The 14,179-nt window shown below is 40.8% G+C and overlaps 2 protein-coding genes and 1 long non-coding RNA gene across 4 annotated transcripts in view; 2 read left to right on the top strand and 1 right to left on the bottom strand.

Moving 5' to 3' along the window:
* Nucleotides 1-4,229: 4,229 nt before the first annotated feature.
* Nucleotides 4,230-4,907, top strand: LOC139607443 (uncharacterized). Its single transcript, XR_011684858.1, has 2 exons — nt 4,230-4,352; nt 4,530-4,907. It is a non-coding gene; the product is annotated as an uncharacterized lncRNA (long non-coding RNA).
* On the bottom strand, nt 4,381-13,799 carry eral1 (Era-like 12S mitochondrial rRNA chaperone 1). Of its 2 annotated transcripts, none has more exons than XM_071460291.1 (11): nt 13,553-13,799; nt 11,540-11,698; nt 11,238-11,365; nt 11,054-11,131; nt 10,915-10,961; nt 10,754-10,815; nt 10,532-10,644; nt 9,612-9,917; nt 9,070-9,219; nt 8,477-8,557; nt 4,381-6,498 (listed from the first exon to the last, which is right to left on the bottom strand). In XM_071460291.1, exons 1-11 carry the CDS (start codon nt 13,638-13,640, stop codon nt 6,376-6,378), a joined length of 1,335 nt encoding a protein of 444 aa, XP_071316392.1. In that variant the 5' UTR covers nt 13,641-13,799; the 3' UTR covers nt 4,381-6,375. The 2 variants fall into 2 exon arrangements, with proteins under 2 accessions (XP_071316392.1, XP_071316393.1); XM_071460292.1 differs by having other exon boundaries at nt 13,234-13,781.
* fam222ba (family with sequence similarity 222 member Ba) overlaps nt 13,532-14,179 on the top strand; it is a 33,715-nt gene continuing 33,067 nt past the window's right edge. Inside the window, exon 1 of the mRNA XM_071460290.1 lies at nt 13,532-13,702. The gene's annotated coding sequence lies outside the window, so the exon portion shown is untranslated. The remainder of the gene's footprint in view (nt 13,703-14,179) is intronic.

Genomic DNA, 14,179 nt, shown 5'->3' with positions numbered 1-14,179 from the left:
TGTTGGCCTCAGCGTCTGTCTGTTACACAATATTAAATTAGGAAAGCTTGACTTGGCAGCTCACACCGATGGATTAAAAAGATTTCACTGCCTGCACATGAGGAGGGAAGAATCACATCAGTAAATACTATGCAAAGTTTACTTTATAGTAAATGGTTTCCATGCAGCAAGTAAACACAACAACAGCAAACATAGTGTAGCTGTCTAAATATTTAGGAGATTTATCATCACATGAGGATAAGCACCATCATCATCATCGTCATTAGGGGACTGTGCTGTGTGTTTTTGTGTGCAGCTCTTCCTCTTGGCAACACGACAGGGCTGCAGACTCCCAGCACATGTAGGCAGAGATAAAAAGCTGTGGATCACCAGATCACCAGATGTGTCCTCTGTGTCCGATGACCTCCACCAGGCTGCGCATGCTCATTCTCAGAGGTCAGAGGTCGGAGGTTTGCAAGCTGGTGCTCACAGCAAAGCAGAGAAAAAAAAATGTTATCCATATCTTTACAATCACAGTTAACTTCCAACAAACTATAATAGTTTCTCTGTGAATTAACTGGGAGCCAAAGTGATACATTGGGTCTAACAACTACAGTAACAAAACTAAACCTGAAAGCAGTGATCATTTCTTACTTGTATCTCAATTGTTTATAATTGTATCTCTATGCCTCCCAGTTTACATGTTCAGTGTGTGATGTTACTATTTGACTAAGTTTCTAACTATTTCTGTGTAACATTTTAATGAAATTGCTGTTATTTGTTGGTAACATTATACTTTAAATGTGTCTAATGCTCCACAGTCACTAATGTCTGCCATGTGTGGTTATTTATACTAATGCTCATTTGTGCTCTGCTGCTTCATATTTCTTTGATACACTTACTAAATAGTAAATGTTATCATGATATTATTTCAACAACACTGGATTCTCACTGTTCTTCATCATCACTTGTGCAGTATCTTGAGAACACTCACTTTATTGCCACAGAGTCTCACTGTGCTGTGTATATGTGCTGATGGAGGACACGACTGTGCAGCCTGACACAGAGACAGTTCATATTCAGCCTGAAGAGGGCAGACAGACCCACGGTTCACAAACACTGACTGAAAAAACACTACAGCAGAAGCAAAATTCAATACAACTGTTGTTAATGTATAATAACCATTAAAAAACTACCAGTGATACGACTGTATAACACTGACGACCATTTAACTTCCAGGTTGCTGTTTATTTCTGGTCATTTTACTGAAGGAAAATCAAACTTAAACTACCCAGGAAGCTGAAACATTAAACATTAGGAACATTATTTATCATCTTTGATGGTGTCAGAGTTATATGTTGTGTTGTACTGCCACATAACAATAAGTTGATATGATGTTTGCTGTGATGGGGTTCCTTGTCTCTTCAAATGAAACCAGCAGATGTCTGGAATCTCTGACTTGTTGCATCATTTCAAATTCATTCATTCATTCATTCATTACTAAGTCACAACCAAATACACAAAATTTGAACTTTGCATTTCCTCAGATGACTTTCTTCAACAGGAGTTTTTGGCCTCTGTCACTATCCCGTGCCTTTTCCTTAGGGAATTGTCATCTTCACTGTTTGAAAACATCAGATGACAAGGCTAGTAATATTATAACAAAAATATTATTGGTGTATTGGTTTTATTGGTTGATGAAGCTCAAAATGCGTTAATGCATCCAACAGGAGGCCTGATCCTCCAGTTTGTGTTTGAATTTGAGGGTCACAAGTTAAATCTGAAGGGTTGTGAGACGATTAACGGGAGAGGAAAGAAGAAACAACCAAGTTCTACAACACAAATTTATATTCATTGTTTGTGACTTTTTCTGTCATCTTGTTGGAAACCACTGGTTTTATCTGTAACAATGCATTTCTTAGCCTGAAAAGTAGCTGGTAATTACAGCTGTCAGATCCCTGTGGTTGGTGGAAACATTTCCCACTGAAATCTAGTGTGGTAAAAGTGTAAAGAAGATAAAGTGTAAAGTACAAGTACCTAAAAAATGCACGTAAGTAAAGGACTTAAGTAAATGTTGTTAGTGATATTCCACCACTGCTCATCTACCTTTAGCACGTGTTGTGTTTGATATAATTTAATGATTTTTTTCCCCCAATAAATAAGAAATAAGTGTGAAATTAATGCAAAGCATTCAGCTGCCACACTGCTCATGTCCACGACTCATTAACATCCTGGAAAAATTCGTACACAACCCAGTAGCTGTTGTGCCAGTTAAACCAAACTCATGTGCAGTCGTGTTTGTGGCGCTCCCAGAGGACACAATCTTCCTCCTAATAAAAATAAATGATGTGGCTCAAATTACTCCCGACCAGATGTTTCATACTTGTGAAATGATGGTGTGAGCTACCCTCAGTTAATGACAGATGGATGAAAAGAAAAGTTCAAACAGGGGAGAAAAAATGAAATTCTTGCTCATTTCTTTTAAACCTTACATCGCCTCAGAGGACGATCACACAGACTCTTAATTAGTCTGCTTATATAAAATCTATTTCCACAATGTTGTATTTGCTCTGAGCCAGTGGGGTTTGGGTGAGCAGGGCTGGGGGTGAGGATGAGGAGGAGGGAGGGTGGGATGAGACTGGAAAAAGCTTGAAGCATGTGGGCCACCACATGATGTCATGGTATTGAGAGTCTCCTAACTGCAAACTGTTTAATCAAACCCCAACAAGTTCCCCTGATCACGTTTGATAAAACTGGCTTGTTGCACGATGAGAGCGCCCTCCCTTTTTGTCTCTACGTGCACCAAAGAATAAAAAAACTTATCTTTGAACGCAAATGGAAAATGTGTAGAAGGAGCAGAGGCATTTCTGCAGCAGATAAAGAGTTGGAGGGAAACCAAACCACCCAGATAGTCCTACCTCCACCTTTATCTGCGCCGCCAGGAGGACCTCTCACACCCTGAACCAGCTCCCACGCCCTAACCAGGGAGTGTGTTCCCATGGCAACCGCCATGTCCCACCTTACCCTGACCTTCCTGAAGAACATGTCACAATTCACATACACAGTTTGCATGCATAAACAAACAAACAAGACATATGCCCAGTGTAGAATTATTGGGTTGTTGTTAAATAATCAAGAATTGAAGTCCTGCCTTTACACATGTGAAACTGTGATTAATGAACTTGAGCTTAAAACAGTGCAGTGGTAACTGAGGATGCGTATACTGTCAATATTCCTCTGTTAATCACTTGGTGCTGGAGCATGTGCATTCATCAGTGCTGCTCGAGAAGTCACTATACCTATGTATTCTTGTTTATATCCTGCAGTACATTACTCTGACCTTTTTCAGCTGCCACTTAACAAGCTTTTGCTGCAATTTTTGGATTTAAATTCAATGAATACAGAGTGTTTTTTTGTACAAACTCCCCAGGAAGATGCCTCCTCTCTTCAAAAACAGCCTGTTATTAAGGGATGCAGTCAAACCGTCAGGGATTAAAGACAAACTACAGCTGCTCTGTCGCAGGCATAATTTGATGTGCGGTGTGTATGTATGTGTGTATGTGTGTGTGTGTGTATGTGTGACATATCTAATAAAAAATAGATATCACCTCCCCATATCCTGGAATCTATCTAGGCATATGAAACAGAAATCCACAGAATTTAATAAGTCAGATAACATATCATCAGCTGACATATCGCAGTATTAAATCCCAATCCATGAGACCATCGCGCATAAATTCAGGGGGCTATGAGATTTAACAGATGGTGAACATTCGATTTATTACAACATTGTGAGATAAAGCTCAGAGCTTTTTTAATAGACAATAAAGAACTCACATCTTATCTTACTGCTGAGGTCTGTTAATTAGTGTATGACCAAGGAAGGTCAAAACTCACAAATAGATTTGGAGGAAATAAGAGAAGATTGAGTTTTTCTAGAAAAATATAGCTGCTGCTAAAAATCAGCTTTGGGACAAAATGGCTAAAAACTGAAAACGGCAAATTAGTGAACTTTTACTTATGCTATCATTAAAAAGTTGTGTCTGCATCGGTTCTTGCTTCTCTCCACTGTTTTTCTTTTTAAATAACAGTAAATGCTGTAAAAATAAAATGCGGGTGTGGCCCATCATTGGACAGAAGCAGGCAGGTTAGCGCCAGATAAGAAAAAAGTTCAACCCGTGCTGTCAGGTCCACCCCAGATGTCATCATATTATGCTAATGAGCCAGGGGCCTTTAAGTGCCGGAGCCCAGCCGGCGGAGCGGTTAGGAGACTGTGAACCTGATGAGGACACGTAGCCGAGCCTTAAAATATGAACATGTCGTGGAGGGAAGTGTCAGCGAGCCATAAAAGATGCAACACTGCATGCAAAAAGGTGAGTATGTACCACAGGCTGAGGAGGCTCTTGTTTTATAGTACACTTTATTGAAAAGGGAATCTTCTTCAGTATTCACATACATGCACATACAGGTAACTTAATAGCATCTTTACCAAATTATTAAGATATTATTTCCATGTCTGTTTGCATCACTAACAAGTCGTCATCTTGCAGATTACAACAACACGCTGGAAACGGTTATGTCTTGTGCCCTGGACAGGATATCATCTTATACTGTAAGTTTATTATAGAGACACTACAGTATAGATGATGTACTATCCAGGGTTTCATTCCCGCTCTGACGCCATCAGCAAACACTCAGGCCAGAGTGACTGCAGGCCACACACGCTGCAGACAGAGGAGGGCCGTCAAACCGTTACCATTACTGAGTTTTAGTAATGGTAAGGGTTATATGGCCCTTGCTCACTGGCATCTGGACCTGCAGGATGGACAAAAGGATTGATGTCTTATTCATGAGCTCATCTTTTAAACCCCATTTTTAAGATGTACTTGTGGATGTATGTAAAATAAAGCTTATGGCTCCCAAGCAAATGTGTGCCTCATTATTTTGGTAAAAACACAACTGAAGCAGGGTGTGAGCACGCTAAATATCTTTGTGTTTGAAGGATTGCGTTAATGCGCCGCCTGACGTACATCAGTTATGATATTTTCAAGCAGCAGTTGCCTTGTCTAAGTAGTGATCTCTGCTGCGCAACCGGCTTGTCTAATCACTGGGAAGCAGCCATTGCAGAAAGAGCTTGAGGGGTTGACACAGCTTCTGTGAGACATTCAAGGCCTCTCCCTGTCTCCCTTCCTCCCATCGCCCTTGCTTCAGGCCACTGGCTGGTTATTCATCAAGATGCCCCGGATAGAGTAACTGTCGAGTTAACTCGCAGGCAGCAGGAATGAATCTAATCACCATTATCTGACCCATTTTAGCATCAGGTTAGTGCTCCATTTTGCCATCCATTAGGGAGACAATTCAGCCCTCAGGGGCAGAGCTGGGCTTTATAAGAGCCAAAAAAGCAGAGGGAGGAAGAGGGAGGCAGGGTGGAGGAGGAGAGAGAAAAAGGGAAGAAGCCGCGGAATAAAAAGTGATAGTCAGAGGGATGGATGGCCACACTTCAAAGGCAGCGGAGAAGGCTAAAGTGATGTGGGAGTGCAGGGAACAAGGGGTGGATGGTACATCAGGGACATCTGAGTGAACATGACTGTGCAGGTCCCACTTCAGTTTATCTACAGTCCGTGTTTGCACGAGGCGCCCGCCAAGTAAAAAGCTCTGAGAGCCAAAGATAAACCATCGGCCTTTTCACAGCTCGCCAAACCTGCGCTGCCATAAACACACTGTCATACTTGTGTCAAAACATCCATTTGATGTGAGTCTGTGTCATGTTTGTTACCGAAAATATATCAGTGCTGAATAAATGCCTGTAATTCACTACACTTTATTCTGCAGCCTGTGTGAGCTGCTTTTAATCGACATGTTTCCTCCATCTGACTGGATTTGGGCTACCCTGGAGGTTATTTCCTGACAATGACTTGCAGTCTCTCTGGTTGACGTCTGGTTGGGGACCTTTGTTGCATCACCCTCATCTCTCTTCCCCTCATTTCCTGTCATCTCTCTACAGTCAGCTAACATATAGACATGAAATGCCCCCAAGAAATCTAAAAAATGCATTTTACTGAATTTTATTTGACAATAAAAACGACTATAATGACTGCATCTTGTAGATACCATCTTCACATGAAAATCTTTGACGTCTAATGGGACTGCGTGAGAGACTGCTGCTGACGCAAACATCAAACCTTTGAGTACAATTTCTTCTCCTTAAAGAGGTACAAGCTCAGTGGGAGCTCTGGGACTGTGGATACAGCACTGTCTATGCCACCTCACAGCCCAGCGTCAGACTCATGATGAGATTTTATCCTTCAGTTCTGTCCTTTGCAGATAAATCCAGCGGGATCCGCCTCCACCTCTTCATCTCTCTAGGATTTCACCACTGAAGTCCTTCCATCCTCTTCACTTCCTCAGCTTGACTGAGAGCTTCAGCTTTACTTCCTTCAGGTAGATGCGACTCAGGTCCTCGCCTGCCTCTCGGGCGATGCGTGCTACCATCTGGCCGGCTGTGCCAATCACCATCTTCTACAGACACAAGAAAAACAGCAACATCAGGCACCAGTGAATAGAAAATGCTGTTTTGCTACAAGAAGAACAGTCTCCTCTGAGAAAGGTTTAGATTAATTTAGATTTAAAAGGTACCTGTGGAAAACAGTCTATGATATTAGTAGATAAGCATTGAAATACAGTATATTTGAAGGTTTAGTCAAGTTTAAGATGACGAAATACATTCCTATTAAAGGATGATGTCCAGTATCATCCTATCACTATGCAGTAAAATACTTCTGACTGTGAAATATTTCTTAACTGTATTCATCCAAACTGTATTCAAAGATTCAAACATTTTTAATAGAGGATATTTAGTCCATTATGTATTTTCTTATACTGATGATTCATTTGAACCTTTAAACTCTATATTCAGCCAGTGTATTTCTACCTCTTGTTGGGGTTTTGTGTGAGGCTCCTTTTCCATCTAAAAAATGGCACAGAGTTGTTACCCTCACAAAAAAAGGCATTTTTGACTGTAGTTTTTCCTTTGTTGGATGTAAAAGCTGAAGAATGGTGTTGGTCTGAGTCACTCTTCTTGGAGGTCACTGGCCTTGAAACATTTCAGCAGCACAGATGTAGCTTCAAATATTCTTTTTCATTAAATATGTATGGTTCAGAAGAGCTGCTCAAATATTTACAAGTTGAAAACACAAGGAAAAAAGGAAGCTCAAGGTACGAGGGAACAACAAATAAATATCAGGAGCCATCAGAGAAGCTTAAGATGTCACTTCACTTCCTCCAGTCGTCTGCCTGCCACTGACTCAGCCTCCTGAATTAGTTTAACACTGATATTTCAAATGGTGCCATTTCTCATGGGACTATGTGGGATTTTTTTTCAGGATGGGATGTTTGTCATTTGACACCATCAGGTAATAAAAATCTGAATTTGTCTACTTTAGAAAATAAAATAGTTTCAGATGTGAGCACACAAGCACTTTCAAGTTAACACACTGACATCTTATCACATTCTGACACTTCTAAAAATGTGATATTAATACTAAATTAACCCATATTAAAGACCCCCTCTGATAAACATAAAGTTTTTGACCTTGTTAACATGTCCATATGATGTTTTTTAAGCAATACAAGATATATCATAAGTGAAATAAACAATAAACCCCATGACTGAGTATTTCCACCTGGGAACTGCAGTGAACCAATGACAGTGTCATAAAAACAGATTCAGGAAAATAAACAAAAAATAAACCCAAAACCTTGTCAGTACAGAGTGAGCCTGTGCATTAGAACAGCCACTAACACTGTGTCAGCCACTGCCAGTTACAAGCCAACAAATAACATGAACAAACGTATCAAACATATCTCTCTGATACGTTTTCTAATCACCAATTTTGGTCACAACCAACTCCTCAGAAACTCCTGAGTCTGGATCTGACTGAGGCTCAAACATGTGGCTGAGTCTCTCTGATGTTTCCTAATCCTATTGATACCTGCTGCTGTTTCACCTGTCAACGTAGTACAAGCAGCGGTGGTGGGCGGGGCATAAGACCTGATCCAGACTTCTCAATGAGGAAGGGTACATGTGCTTCCAGCCCCTGTTTTTTTAATTAATTTATTTATTTATTCCATTTTTATTTGGGAAAACCACGCTAAACAAAGAAGCAATCATAGCAGATAATTATCACATAGTTTAAAACATGTCTGGAGAGGAACTTTCTGTATCAGGCAGATGGAGCGAGTACTTCATTAATCACAGAGTTAAAGTGTTTAAGCAGTCAAGTCACATAAAACACAAAAACATATGAGGAACTGTAGGTGTGAACAAAATACAATTAAAAAAAGGAAAAATAATATAAAGTGTATACTAAACTAACCTACTTTAAATAACCAGCTGGACAATGTATATATATATATATATATATATATATATATATAAATAATACACAGGCTCAAGACACAGGTGGCAAAAACATAAACATACGGAGAGAGCACTTACCATGTGAGTTTCTTTCTGGGCATAAAGTTTCACTGAAATATCGACCACACCATTTTCTCCATACTGCCACAGTTCAATAGACTGAAAACAAAGACATTTAATTTTTAACAATATAGAGAAAAAGCTAATACAGTGAAGAACAGAACAGAACAGGAAATGCCAGCTGCTGGTTTACAGCAGTGGTCATTGCTGCATATCCCAGAATGCTTCGCTTGTTAAATACTTTTTGTCAAATATTTGCTTTGGAATTCATGTGCATTTAGTTTGTTCTATACCTGTGGGCGCAGGAATACACAATAAATACACACCAACATGATAAGTAACGATGACAATGAAAATTATGCTACAATGGGAGATGACAGAGACAAAATGGCCTCTAAGGTGCACAAGAAAAGAAGAAGTGAAACAGGTGGAGGTTGGGTCCAATAGCTGCAACAAAGCCCATGTCAGCATGTAGAGTGAAAGTGATTATGAGGGGCTTTTAATAAGCCACACAATCAGTGCAGTGAGATGTAACAGGTGTTGTCAGTCAGCTGTCAGCTCATCATCACGTGTGATGTAGAGCATTGCTGCAGAATCGGTTCATTGGTCACCTGTGTCATTGAATAAGGCACCTCCTGGGGCAGATACTCCAGAAGCTTCTCTCTGACGATACTGGTGCAGACTTCCTCTGGACTCTGATCGGTCAGGACCTCACTGTGGTACTGCCACGATCCTGGCTTAGCGGCAGCCTTGAAGTAGCTCTACATGAGTGAGATAAAAGCATGGTCATTAGCATATAAAACAAAACTAACTGATAGGTTAGATTAGAATAACCTCGTACTGAACTAAAATTATTGTGTCTGCTTGTAAAACTAACAAATACTTAAAAATATAGCTGACATGCACAAAGATATTGTCTTAACTGTGTGAAGGGGTCAAAAAGCTGCTTGTTTGCAATTTTCATTTCAGGTTAGTGTTGATTTGGTTTTACTGTTTAGTTGAGTTCAGTTTCTGTTCTAGTTTTATTAGTTTTCAGTGAGGGGTCATTTGAAGTTATAATGACAGAGGCTGTGAACATAATTGCACATGTTAGTAAAGGGTATTTATGATACAACAACAGGTTTTCTTGCTATGACCATAATCTAATGTTTACCTTCAGCGTCTCCACGTCCTCGCCGTTCACTGAGGAGAGCATAAAGACGTCTTTGAAGTGAGGCCAGCCCCCCTGGCTCCTCAGTGCCTTCAGCTGCTCTTTGTTCAGCACACAGTTTGGATCAGCGCTGCCCTCGGGCTCTGCGATGTCCTCATCAACCGATAACTCTGAATCCATCTCTGACCTCTTTTTGGCCCATGGAGGCTTGATCACTGGCCTGACCTGCATCCTGCGCCCATTCACCACTCCACATGTCAAGTCTGCTGTGATGTTCAGCAGCTTGTCCTTAGCCTTCACCAGGTCCACCTTAAAGACAGGAGAGCGTTAGTGAACAATTCTTTCAAGTGGGACACATTCAAACAAAGTCTGGTGATACTCTATATTTTTCTAAAACCTGCAAAAGACTGAAACCAATGAAGTACTGCCAGAGTGGTCAAAGCCTCATTCTGTATTTTTTAATCCTCAGTACCAAAATGTTCCTCTGTTGTCTAAATTTGTCCTGTTAAAACACACAATCAATCCCACAGACACCATCCTGCTGCTGTAAATACTCACTAAAGCACCAAATGTACACTATATTAATCTGTGACTGAAAATAGTCCCAAATAAATGCACTGTTTCCTTCAGTCAGGTCAACTGAAAGCTACACCGCCCAGCTGTTCTCAGAAATGACTTAGCCTTTTAAAAAACATCTATACATGTATGACCTGTTTATAGAGATTTACAACTTCAGCAGCATCAAATGGGCTTGAGATGAGAGCCACAGACAGGACGGGGTAATCAGACACTATCGAGAATAATACATTGTGTGTTTGGGTCTTTTCATGGGATGGGAGAATCACAAAAATATTGATAGCCTTACCCATTAACTTCAGTTTTAGTACAACATTTTGATCAGGTAAGGATCTGTGAAAGAATACCTTATTGAGGACCAGGACTGCCGGGATGTCCGGGTGCTGGGCGAGGCACTTGAGCACCTCAAAGTCAAGCCTGCTGCTCCTCCATCTGTCCGCCACGTCCACCACCACGACCACTGGAAACAGTTCCAATTATAGTCCACTCTTAATATTCAGTCTATGACACCAAAGCACCAAAAAGAGCAACTCAACAAACAAATGGCTCAGAGTGAGTATGTATAATACTTAGGTCAGCTTCTTTGACTGTGTTCCAGGGATCCACAAGCAAAGACTTCTCCAGCTGGTGTCTGTGGAAACAGGGAGTTCATTCATACATCACACTGTATGATAATCTGCACGGAGGCTACAGACTTTGAATAATACAAAGAATATAAAAAGAAAGCCACCTTTTAACCTTAGATGGAGTGGTGAGGCCAGGAGTGTCCAGTAAAATCTATAAAAAAATACACACATATGTATTGACTTAAGCATCTGGCTTTTGAGTGATATTAAAGGGCATCAGACAAGACGTGGAAAAGCTCTTACTATCTGTGTATCATCCTCTGTAACAACGCCCATGCCACGTGACCGTGTAGTGTGTACTTTCTTGGATACAGCAAACACCTTTAAGAAACAAGCACTGACTTAACAAAGTGAGCAGCACTCTGCCTCAGTGAGACAGACACATCACAGTGTGGAGGATTAAAAGAGACACAGTTAAGACTGAGACCTTTCTGCCGAGGAGCTGATTGGACAATGTGGACTTCCCAGCATTTGGGGAACCTATTATAGCCACTTTCAAAACTTTTGAGTTGTCAGGCTGATCTGGATGTCTCAGTAACAAAGATAGCTGTTCCCCTGAAAAAAAACATAAAATAGACAGACAATAAAAGTGAATATGCAAGCAGTAAAAACAGGAACTATAACATGAGATTGGTAGAAGGATGACGTCTGCACTATTTGAAAAAAGGCAGGGCCAGAATGATCAGATGAGTTTAGGGATGTAAATCTCTGAGGCAGTGGTCTGGTTACCGCTGTCCGCAGGAACGGAGGCTGGGAGGCGATAAAAGCTGCCGTCTGCCTCTGCTGCATTCCCTTTCATCAGACTGTTGAGAAACGTCTCTGATGTAATAAAACAAGCAGGAGTGAAGATAAATCCATTTCTCCCTTCTCTGCGGCAGGCAACGTTTCCTGTAAAGACATTCAACAAATCCATCACTTCACTGCCAGCAGGGCTGCAAGGTAACTGACTGATTATGTTTACTTGGATGTTAATGTAACTCAGTATTATTATGTATTTAGATGGTCCTTGTCAAAAATGTATATCATGTCATAAAATGTATCACTGAAACATCTTAAGTGTTGGAGTACTTGTATAGACTGAGCAGTCCTTTGGGAATCACACACAATTTGCTAGAAATATTTTACACAACGCACAAGTGACACGCCTTAAAGGTGCCCTGTGGAGTTTTTAAAGGTCCCACATTTTACACTTTTCCAGTGTTTTATTTTAAGTGTTGACATCCATAAGAAGATATATTTGTATTTTTAAGAAACAAAACCAACTCAGTGTAGTTTAACAACAGGTCGGTGAACCAAGCCTCTCTTCTGATTGGCTCACTGAGTGGTCAAATAAAAATATAGCAGATTTCAGGTAAACACTCAAGAGAAACCAAAGAGAAACCAAGAGAATCCAACCAAGGTTGGGTGGTGGGTCCAGGTGGGCGGAGCATGGGGCATGGCTGAGAGCAGTGACTGCTTTGTTGTGACATCACAATGTTACAGAAGTCCTGACAGCTCGTTTTAAGGCTCAGTTTCTGAATAGCACCTAGACCTGCTTTATAATCAAAAAAGACAAGAAAATCTTACTTTATACAATACAGGACTTTTAACCTCTGTTGTGCTAGAGAGCAATGTTTTTACAAATGGGTCCCTATTTTGTTAGTATTGTTAATTGTTTTACAAACATTTATGAGGAAAGAAATTGATTCAACCTGTTTGTCGTATCTCAAGGTGACACATTTTGATGGGAAACACTGAAGGTAAACAAAATTTAGTCAGATGTCAGAAACTACCAATGATTTCAATAGTTGGTTACCTGTCATTTATCAAGGAGTCAAACATTTGCTGGTTGCAGCTTTTCAAATTTGAGGATTTGCTTATTTTCATATTATGGTTAATGACATAACAATTAAATATGATTGAGGTTTGGCCTGCTGCTTGAACAACACAAGTAATTTTGTGCTGTTCTCAGTTCTGCTCAGTTGTGATTACTATCTTTAAATACTTTATAGCAAAACTATTATTTGATTAGGTGAGAAATACCTCACAAATTAATCTGAAATGGTAATCCTCAGGTAACCCTAATTCAAACAAATGCAGGGATGTAGTCTAGCGTTGAACCCAGGTTGCCCAGCTTGTGAGTCAGTAAACTTTTTTCTAAATTACATCTACTCCTTCACCTTCATCAAAAAAAAAAAAAAATAATGGGTACAATGCATCTCCTGTTTGACCCAGTGTGTGAGTGTGAGTGACCTGGAGGCTCCAGGAGATCATTGGACAATTTTCTTTCCATACAAACATCCATCCAGCAAACATCCAAGGAACAATAAGTAAAACACATTTTTGAGAGGAGGGAGGACTTTAAAAATCCACCAACACAGAATGTTTAATTACATCTGAATATTTTTAAAGGAAAAGAAAATGATGATATAAAGTAAAGTTACTTGTGGGCATGCTGCTGTCAGGCTGAAGCAGTAGTTTTCACACTGATGTGAATGTGACCTTCTCAAATACATAATAGCATCTTTTTCCACTGACATGTTGTCATCACCAGTAGCTTTGCTGTCTCGGTGGACTCTCTGGGTTACACGTGTTAACACCGCGTGTGCTCTGATTTATCTGGTCCTGTCCCCTTCAAACGTCACTGCGCGCTGTTTCTCTCCCCATTGTGTATTCACGCCATGCTTTACCACCGACCAACATGTTTCCTTGTTAAACAAAAACAGGAGTGAAGTAGCAGCAGATACTCGGCCTGGCACTGACCCGCTGTGAGAAACCATGACGCACTTTCCCGTCGAGCAGATGCGGCGACCCGTCCGGAGAGGAGCCGGGCCCACAGCCTGAGAGCCATGGAGCTGTGATCCCGGTCACCGCTGTATTACACACGGTATTACAGTATTCACCTATTCAGAGGTGAGTGAGTCTGTTTACATTCACATTGTCAACAGGGCGACACCATGTTGCTTCGACCAAAGACAAGCAGCTTCCGCTCAGAAGAGAGTCCTGGCTGAGGGTCGGTGGAGGCTGCACCGCCTCCCAGCGCCCAAAACTGCAAACAACTGATCTCCTCCTACATGGTGGTGTTAGACTCACACCAGTCTGAAGTGAAGGTGCTCACAGTTTAAAAGACCTTCACAAAGATCCCCATTCGGCCCCTGAAGTTTTGCTGAAAGGAACCCAGTTTGAGATGTCTCTTCTGTGACATGACTGTTTATGTTTACACTGTTTGTATTTAGGTAATGCTCCTATTCAGAGTGATACACAAAGACTGCACAGGGAGAATGAGCTTCATGTCTAATATCAAAAGTGACAGATGACCACAAAATGATCGATTAAGCACCAAGGAAAGAAATAAAATAAGAGCTAAAGGATGAGAGGGAGGATAATTCA

The sequence above is a fragment of the Trachinotus anak genome, unplaced genomic scaffold (genome assembly GCF_046630095.1).
Source record: "Trachinotus anak isolate AG129_WGS33_773 ecotype Australia unplaced genomic scaffold, CSIRO_AGI_Tana_v1 ptg000024l, whole genome shotgun sequence".
Taxonomy (NCBI): domain Eukaryota; kingdom Metazoa; phylum Chordata; class Actinopteri; order Carangiformes; family Carangidae; genus Trachinotus; species Trachinotus anak.
The sequence above is the reverse complement of the archived record's forward strand: the minus strand, read 5'-3'. Positions and strand labels throughout refer to the sequence as shown.

What these genes read in the sequence shown, in the direction of transcription:
- eral1 (XM_071460291.1), bottom strand. Translation starts at nt 13,640, where the DNA reads ATGGCTCTCAGGCTGTGGGCCCGGCTCCTCTCCGGACGGGTCGCCGCA. An exon ending in CTCCGTTCCTGCGGACAGCG is followed by an intron (nt 11,366 to 11,539) that starts GTAACCAGACCA and finishes GTTTTTTTTCAG; the next exon opens with GGGAACAGCTATCTTTGTTA. An exon ending in ACTCCATCTAAGGTTAAAAG is followed by an intron (nt 10,816 to 10,914) that starts GTGGCTTTCTTT and finishes CTGTTTCCACAG; the next exon opens with ACACCAGCTGGAGAAGTCTT.